This window comes from Siphateles boraxobius, unplaced genomic scaffold (genome assembly GCF_051911475.1).
Source record: "Siphateles boraxobius isolate OS27281-9 unplaced genomic scaffold, OSU_SipBor_1 171, whole genome shotgun sequence".
Classification (NCBI taxonomy): Eukaryota; Metazoa; Chordata; class Actinopteri; order Cypriniformes; family Leuciscidae; genus Siphateles; species Siphateles boraxobius.
The window spans coordinates 377,501-387,500 of NW_027508779.1; the positions used below are offsets into that span (position 1 = coordinate 377,501).

Consider the following 10,000-nt stretch of genomic DNA (forward strand, 5'->3'; position numbering starts at 1 on the left):
AGAGAGAGAGCGAGAGAGCGAGAGAGCGAGAGAGAGAGAGAGCGAGAGAGCGAGAGAGAGAGAGAGAGAGAGAGCGAGAGAGAGAGAGAGAGAGAGAGAGAGAGAGAGAGAGAGAGAGAGAGAGAGAGAGATTGTGAATTTGAAACAAGCAGTGATAATGTGTTGAGTGTAGCTATGAACACACTGCATGAACACACACTGGACCATTAACTGTGTAATGAACTAAAGAGGGAATTCTGGACATTTTTAGCTGGGATTTGAGGCACATACACACAGTTATGGTCATAGTTCAACACACACACACACACACACACACACACACACACACACACACATAGTGATCCAAGTTTTGGGTGCAAACTCATTTTTCACACACACACACACACACACACACACACACACACACACACACACACACACACACACACACAGTAATCCAAGTTTTGGGTGCAAACTCATTTTTCTGTTTTCACTGAAAGTGATAACAATGCGTGAAATTACAAAATTGCAGCTAATAAATTCATAATAATACATTTAATTTGTAATGCACTTTATATTTAAGCAAATCCCAAAGTGCTACATGTTAAAACAGGTCAGTGCTAAACATGAAAACACATGGGAAACAAGAAAATAATAATAATAATAAGAAAAGCAATAAGGAAAAGGGCTAGAGTTCAATCAAAAGCTCTCCTAAAAAGTTGGGTTTTAAGGCCACGTTTAAAGGCATCCACAGTAATTCTACTATACTGTATTTGTTTGTTATAAAACCATAAGTAGTCATTTGAATTGTGGCTGGTTTCAGGACACAGTGTTGAAGTGAGTCTGTAACCTGGACATGCTGGTCTTCAACCTGAAGTTAGCCTTCTGTCATACACACAACACACGAGAGCTCGAGGACACGTATCATCCCCAGGCCACTGCGCTAAATGAGTTTTAGTCTGGTTCTCCAGGGGCCGGTTGGGCTAGACCTCTTCTTCAGTGTGCTCATTTCCCCATTCAAACACAGATATCGCTCTCGCAGATTTCATTTGGCCATTATAGGCGCAGCGCCGGAGGCATCGTCCTCCTATTGATGACCGTAACTTGTAATAACACGGTTTTTACTGGCAGCGAGGTGACATCAGTGTTTGAGTCGACGGCAGGTGGACTGGAGCCTCGTCTGTGTAAGATATCAGCCTTCAAACGTGAAAGAAACAGCATGTAACTGTTCAAGGGATGAACTCTGTGAATCAAAAGGTTGGAGAAAAACAGAAAGAGAAGTTAAAGTCACCATGAAATCACAATTGACAGTTCATTGCTGTAAATTATTTATTTATTGCCTCATAAACTTTTATCAAAATAAATCCCCCTCCCTCTTGCAGATTCTCTTCTCTGAAATTGAGGGTGGGGCTATAACCTGTCACTCACATGAGATCAGCCAATAGCAAACCACAACCATCCAATCAATTCCCCACGGACTAAATCAAGCCCCGCCCACATTTGTTCCAGTCCCAGATGTGTTTCACTCGGATATACTTCACAATAGAGAAGAAAAGACTGTTGCAGCTTCCATTTCATGGCGACTTTAAAACTCCCACAATGCACACACATACACACACACATATGAAAATATGCTGATGTTGATTTCCAAGTGTTTCCCAGACTATTAGCGTGAGTCATAAATGCACACAATTCTAGCAGAGCGAATTGGATTTCCTCAAGCAGGATGGCGAGAGAGAGGCAGTCAATGGCATTGTAATTGTATTAGACTCTGACAGAGAGAAAACGCTCATTGTTGGTAAATTAGATTGCGCTTATGAGAACGTGTGGAAACATTCAGTCTTGCTAGCTGGGAAAGTCCTACATATCTTCTCGTCTCGGTGCAGCTGTCAATCAAACGACTGACAGATAAATGTCAGGGGTCAAGGGTCAACCCTGACCTGGGGTGGTGAGAAGGTAGGGTACTTAAATACTTACAAAAGGCTCAGGTTTTTTGTGATGGGGCATACAGAGCCCATCTGGATCTGATGAGATGGGTGAATACCAAAGACAGAGGTCTCTCTACAGGAGTCTTTCCTCTCGCTCCACTACCAGTCCCATTCCCGAGGATCTCCTTTCCCTCAACACAGCACTTAGAACGACACATGTGGCCTATTAGACATTAAAGACTCTTTCAGTTCAGCCCACCAGGAGCGGCCTTTGAAAAACCCCAGCGCAGAGAAACACAGAGAGGTTGAGGAAGGCAGAAAGAGGCGTTTGGCGGAAGATCAGAGCGATCTGAAGGAGAAATCACTCCCTTCTTCTTGGGAAGACTTCCCACTGAATGTTTTAGGGAATAATATACAGTATGCATTGACAACCTTCTGCAAGGAAGAGGCCACAGCCTTTATCATGAGCCGTTTGAAATGTATTCAGAAAGTAGAGGTTTGAATGAACAGGGCTTCGGTTGTCTTGCTGCTTTTTCCGTTTAGAGGAATCCACTAGTATTGAAATAAAGCAGGTTTGGCAGATATTTTGCAGCCCATGATGCCAGTAGGGGGTCCTGAGCTCAGCTGGGGGTCTCAGATAGACCAAGAGGGTCTGTCTTCCAATTCGTGGCGGCTGATATAAAAGCTTCCGTTCTTCCGGGCTGGAATTAATGTATTACGTTTCTGACGGAATCACAGCTATTGCTTTTGATGATGTTTTTTGAGGGCAGTGTCACAAAGGTGGAAATAAATCCCAAGAGATTTCCCATCAGGCATGTTCACATTAGATGTTGGAATCATTGAATCATCTCTAAAAGTAAAAAGCAATAACTTTACACAATAACTTTACAATAACTTTAAAATATTTACAACATCAAGTAGCTTCTAGTACCCATTTACATGCACGCTCTTAACCCGATTAAGTTTAATAAGCCGATAATGCATGTGATCATATAAACACGCTAACCTGTTTTCCTTCATCGGAGTAAAGTCATAAACGGCTGAAGCATAAACTGTTCATCACATCTAGATTTTTGCCCCTTGTGCCAATTTCGCCCTGCATGTAAACGCATGAATCTGATTTCTGTCGCGTATTGAAGTGTGCGTGTGTGATATGTGACAGGAACGCCTCCTTACTCTGAATTCAAGCGCATTCAGACAGAGCGAGTGTTTCGCAGTAAGAGAGGAGGAAATATATATCGCAAACTCAGACTCTTTCTAGACCCTGAAAATGATAAAAGTGCTCTTGACTCGTGCAACAGAAGAAGAAGTGGAAGAAAAATGAAGAGTCAATATATGAGCCGCTGACATGCTGCAATAATCTTCTTAAGTTTTTAATGCTTTATTTAACATCCCAACCGACAGAACAAATGAAATACTCTGCGTCAGACACGCTAATTATTACATTTTGGCTACCAGGAAATAACCTGATTTATTATTTTAGACTTGAAAACATGATTTACTTTGATTGATGACACAAACGTACTATGGTATGGAACCAAATACTCCAGTGTGAAAATAAAGGGATTGAAATTGAAGTTGAGTGTGTACAACCTTTCAATTCAATTAAATTCACATTTATTTGTATAGCTCTTTTTACAATACACATCGTTTCAAAGCAGCTTTACAGAAAATGCATGAGTCCACATTACAATTAAGAGTGATCTGTTATCAGAGGTGACTGTCTATGTTATGTATTTCAGAAATGTACATATACAAATCACACAGTTAGCTAAACGTATTAATTTAAACAATGTAATAATTTAAGGCAGAAACAATGAGACCATTAAAGTAATGGGTAACACTTTACAATAAGGTTAATTAGTTAACATTAGTTAATGTATTAACTAACATGAACTAACAATGAGCAATACATTTGTTACAGTATTTATTAATATTTGTTAATGTTCATTAAAATTCAGCTGTTCATTGTTTGTTCATGTTAGCTCACAGTGCATTAACTAATGTTAACACATGCAACCTTTGATTTTAATAATGTATTAGTAAATGTTGAAATGAATATTAACTTAGATTAATAAATGCTGTAGAAGTATTGTTCATTCATTGTTCATTACAATAACTGGGTAATAACTAGGTACTAACCCTAACCCTACCCTAAACCCATGTACTTACCTTATATTACCCAGTACTTTCTAGTTAAGTACACTGTAAGTACTGTACTGTAAAATCAAGTTTCCGTTCATTCTATACTTATGTTAAACAAGGTAGTTAACTAATGAACCTTATTGTAAAGTGTTACCCAAGAATACATGTTTGTTATGGTAAATGGTAAATGGACTGCATTTATATAGGGCTTTCACAGACCCAATGGCCACCAAAGCGCTTTACATACAGTATATGCCTCTCATTCACCCATTCACTCAGTCATTCATACACCGACGGCGGTGTCAGCCATGCAAGGCGCCACTCAACTCGCCAGTCTTGCTCATGGACACCTCGACACTTGGTCAGGTGGAACCGGGGATAGAACCACCAACCTTTTGGTTTGTAGACAACCTACATGACCCACTGAGCCACTGTCGCCCCAAAACGATCGTTATCAAACAATAATGACATTGAGAATTGTAGCATTGGTGCATGTTGATTCAGAGTCCGTGTCTAAAGCTCGAATGATGTTCTGTGTTTGCAGAATTCAAGCTAAGACGAGGGAGCTCAGAGAGCGACAGGCCAGGGAACGAGACTACGCTGAGATCCTGGACTTCAACCGAACCTTCAGCTCGGACGAGGAGCACACGTACGCTGGGATCGGGTCTCTGGACTCGTCCCGGGACAGCAGTCTGGATCTGAGCCATAACCCCGGCCGGGAGCGTCCTCAGAGTCCTCGAGACCTGCCGATGCCCATAGAGGCGCTCTACGCACAGGTCAACAAGCCCCGCAACGGACGGCAACCCTCCACAGACAGGTAAGATCTCCAAGACTCCTGACTTTATGCACTGGCTGATTCTGAGTGTTTGTTAAGTAATACTCGGCTGACATAACAGGACAATAACATGTTCTTGACTTGAAGGACGCAACCTTGGGTGTATATTTCTGAAGCTTTGCATAATGCAATGCTGGCGTGTTTTCTAGCTGTCGCGAGCTGTCAAATGTTTCTTATTTCTTTGAGGTTGGATAGGGTGAAGGGCTGCCTCACTTTTGAAGTTTCTTTTATTTTGCTGAGGAAAAAGAAAGCTTCTCTGCAGTCCTCTGACTAATCGAAGATGTTCTCCCTTTATATTTGTCAGTGCCTGGAAGTTTTAAAAATGAAAAGCTGCTTTCATCCGCTCTTTGTGGTGTGGAAAAAATGAAAGTCAAACAAACAGTGTTATCAGATTTCTCACCTGTGTCCCACCGGCTGCTTTTATAGCACTGGTAAATCATTGATAATTCTCTGGATGGGGAAATTTAATAACCAGCAGGCTCCTTTATTATCACGGATCATGTCAGATCCACCATCGTTTGCCTCAACGTGCACAGAATCTCTGGAAATTCTGAAAGGGAAAGAAAGAAAATTTATACTACAAACTGCAGTTTTAAACATCCCATAATAGTTTAACAAAAATCTGTGTTTACATATGTTCTATTGACCCTTGTGAAAGAGAAGTAGGTTTAAGAATACCTTTAAAATAAATGGTTACTCTGGAAATATTACACTTTACATTAATATACTTACAGTAACTTACCATTTTCAGACACTTAATTGCAATTAAATGAAAATGTATTATAGTTTAAATTAAAATGAAATGCAATTAGTTGAACTTTAGAAGCTTTTTGACCCGGTTAAGTAGGACTTATATACACCTTTCATAATTACTTCTATTGTTTTTGCAATATGGTTAAAGTGTACTCCAACGAATGTATTGAAAAACATTTATGTAAACTAAAATATACTTGGATGTCATTTCTATTGAAACTTGTGTCATATATTTGAAATATTGCATATTTGTAATGAGGAGGAAGTTGCAATTATTTTACATTAAAAAATATATTACATTTAAATGTAATATTGAATAACACTACAGTAAAAAATTTATTTCACATGTGTGTTAGTCAACACATCAAAATAAGTGGAATTACCACAATTGCTCTATTAATCTTGTGGTTATGAAATGGTTAGCGGTTAGTTATGGAAATGCTATGAAAGCCAGCGTATCTGAAATTCTGAAAGGGAAAGAAAGAAAATTTATACTACAAACTGCAGTTTTAAACATCCCATAATAGTTTAACAAAAACCTGTGTTTACATATGTTCTATTGACCCTTGTGAAAGAGAAGTAAGTTTAAGAATACCTTTAAAATAAATGGTTACTGCGGAAATATTACACTTTAAATGAATATACTTACAGTAACTTACAGTTTTCAGACACTTAATTGCAATTAAATGAAAATGTATTATAGTTTAAATTAAAATGAAATGCAATTAGTTGAACGTTAGAAGCTTTTCGACCCGGTTAAGTAGGACTTATATACACCTTTCATAATTAATTCTTTAAAGCATGACAAAAGATTATTAATTATTATTTTAATAAATGCACTCTAAAGTCAGACTTGATTTGACTATTACAAAGTGGCAGTGCTCTTTTTAAAACTGTTCTTGCTGTGTTAAGTGGCCTTTTATTTCATTAATATTACTGTATATTACCAAATACTGTTGTTGTTTTTAAATATACTTTTAAATTTTGAAGTACACTAGACGTGCACATTCAGAATAAGTGCACTTCTTTTTCACAGTGAGAAACAGGAAGTTTGGGTTGGACATATTGGAGAAAAAATCCATCAGTTTGCATTCAATCCCAGCAGAAATGTGCAACTTAAAAGTTCCAGAAGTTTGAGTCTAAGAACAGTTGAGACGTAGTTTCAGCTTTATTCGTCTTCTGTGTTGATGCCGACTTCATGGTTTGTGTTTTAGACATTGTATATTTGATGCTGGGGATCGACCTACATTTGTTGTGCTGAAATGAGAATATTTTTTAGATATATAGAAGCAATATATTCCAAAGTACCACATTTCCAATCTAATTCATTGCTTTTTTTACAATATTTATGAGAAATTTCCCAATAAACAGCCATCAGTGTATGAACAAACAAAGGGAAAGTCACTCCAGCGTTACTGCAACGAGGAATTACCACAATTGCTCATTTAATCTCGTGGTTATGAAATGGTTAGCGGTTAGTTATGGAAATGCTATAAGCCAGCGTGTCTCTTTCCTAAACAGTAATGACTCTCTCTGGGTTTACTGAGGCGCAGTAATTGGCCCGTCACCGGCAGTGAAGCAGAGGCCGTGATTGACATATGTCACTCTGGGTGTGTGACCTTTCCCAGGGTGCATTGGGAAGGGGATTATTATTACGTTGCCAACTGCTGTTCTCCCAGCAGGATCGCCCCCCCCCCCCCCCCGACTGTCAGGAGATCACCCGCTAACACCCCCTGCTATCTGGTCACAGTGTGAATATGACAAAGTTACGCCGGCACTCCGTCATCTGGCTAATCCTAGTGCCAGTATCTGTGTGGCGGCAGTGAAAGGGCATCAGCCTGTCCCGAGAGCCATGGCTATTACTGTTCACTCTGGGAACGTGGCATTCATTCGTTTAAACTACAAGGGTATATTGTTATAATATAAGGAGGTAAATATTATCTTAAATAATATATTTATTTTTATACAATAGGTAAATACGACAGAAGATAAAATTATCTTAATATATATTTGCATGCATTTTAATATATATTTTTATATTATTTTAATATACTATATGTATATTATAAATTATTTTAAATAATCTTTTATTCACTATAACAAATGCTGCGTTGTTTGAAACATTGACAAACCTGACCGTTGATTTTAAATGTGTAAATTAAATTATTAAGGCTAGCGGTTGTTTTTCATATTTGACCCTTACGTTTGTTAGAATGAAATTATCTAATCACGTACAAATAATTATTCATTATATTATAAACAGTTTCTTTATATTTAATTATTTGCATATTATTTTGTATCATCACAACACCTAAAACAACATTATGGACAACAACAATAATTATAAGGAAGATAATTATAATTATCATCATATCATTCCTAGGGTAGATTGTTTGTTTATTTATTTACTTGCTATTACTAGGGTATATTACATTTGTTAAGATTAAATAAACAACAGCAATTACTATTAATATTATTATTATATTTGCCAGTGACTATTTTTTTCTCTTTTTTTGCATGTGTTTAAGCTTGAAGGAAGAGAACAAGTTGAGAAATTCTTGAAAATCTTGTTTAATGACGCTCAAAGTGAAAAGAAAAGACACACAAAGAAGGATGTACAAAAAGTCCAGAAGATGCATTCATCGAAACTAGGAATTTGTGAAATTCATATCACGTTAACTGAAATTAACTGTGAGCTAAACTAGTTAGCAAGCAACCTACAACCAGGGCTCCTTGCTCAAATTCTGTAATCGTTCGGTTTTATGAATATTCTTGCTCCTTTTCTGTTCATTGATCAAATAAATACCCAGAAGCAAATACAGATCTCTTCAGCTCAGTTTGTGACATTAAGATATTTTTTGAAATTCCAGCATAAACACATTACTAACTTTTTTCATTTATTTGATTTTCTCTCTAATTAATCTCTGTACTGTCCAGGGTGAAGGATAAGCAGAGGAGTTTATTAGACTATAAGTGGAAGATCTTAAATAGACACAGTACACTGAAACTTCTTTCCTTTTTAAATAAAAAAAAAAAAAATGTTTATTTCAGAAAGCTTGACTTGGCATCTGATTGCATGCACATCATCCTGTGTATATTTTAACTTCACACTGCTTTGCATATCACTTAGAATCAAACCTTTGAGAAAACGTTGTAATATTTGTCGTCGCTCCTCTGGAATAAATTGCATACTTTCATTCGTATTTGGCTGCGAGGGCTGTAATCTATGTAAACGGAGTAATGCATTCAAATTCGAGACAGTCACATCACTCCATTTGAAAGGCCCGACTCCCTCAGTGGATCAAAACAAACCCCAAACAAACATTTGCATTTCTAAATGAAAGCTAATAGAACTTTCATAGCTCCTGAAATAAACAGTCCTCGAGTGAACGTCACCTTTAGCTCATTATAAAGAGATACGTGGGATTCGAAAGTTTTCTCAGAGCTGTTTTCTTGGACATTGAAGTGTTTATTCTCTTAAAGAAGTGGCACAGAGGGAAAGTAATTTCATCTCTTCATAGAGAACACTGGTGAGGAGGATTTCCTGTGTACAGTGCACAGAACAGGAAGTGGATAAGACTCAGTGAGGGTCTGTTCAAATCCTGTCAATCACAGCCAATCACTGAGGCCGGTTTCAGAATCTCAGAAAAACACGTGTCAAGAGAATGTACTCTCTAAAAAAACACTTGGTTAAAAGCAACCCAATTTGGGTTGTTTTCAACTCAAGGGCTGGGTAAATATAGGACAGAACACATGTTGGGTTCATTTCACCCAGCAAATTGGGTTGTTTATTTAACCCATCATACTATTTGTACTATAGTACTAGCTTTTTTCTTTCTTTTTTTACTTCATACATGAATTCATGTTTACGGATGAACTTAAATCCTCGAAATAAAATAAAAAATACACCACTGGTTTGCATGATAATTCGTTTATTTTTGATCATATTTTACAGTATATTTTACATAGTTTTGAATACATATGCCATACATTCAAGCTTGTTTAACAAATATTAGAAGTAAAAATTAAAAAAGTTTGTCCCGTTTCCACCGTAACGTCGCTGGATCTCGTGCCAGAGCTTGTGTGTCATGTTTAGTAGGAGAACTTCTGAGTTTAAACTTTAGTTTAAACTCAGTTTACAGATCTGAGAACATATTTTAACGTTCTAAGCATTTATATTCTATATCTTTTTTAATAAAATCATTAAAAAAAAATGTGCAAGGCATCAGGCGTTTCCATCACGTGAAAAGACCAAAGCCTACGATAAATAACTCAACCCCTGGGTGGTTATTTCTGACCAGGAGCTGGGTAACAAAAAAACTACCTGAAATAAATGTACCCAAAAGGCTCAACCCAGGAT

At 37.4% G+C, this 10,000-nt stretch overlaps 1 protein-coding gene across 1 annotated transcript in view; it reads left to right on the forward strand.

Moving 5' to 3' along the window:
- Positions 1 to 10,000, forward strand: part of pard3aa (par-3 family cell polarity regulator alpha, a) — a 466,122-nt gene that overhangs the window by 362,235 nt on the left and 93,887 nt on the right. The window contains exon 21 of the mRNA XM_077232480.1: positions 4,597 to 4,869. Coding sequence (XP_077088595.1) covers positions 4,597 to 4,869 — 273 coding nt within the window. The remainder of the gene's footprint in view (positions 1 to 4,596; positions 4,870 to 10,000) is intronic.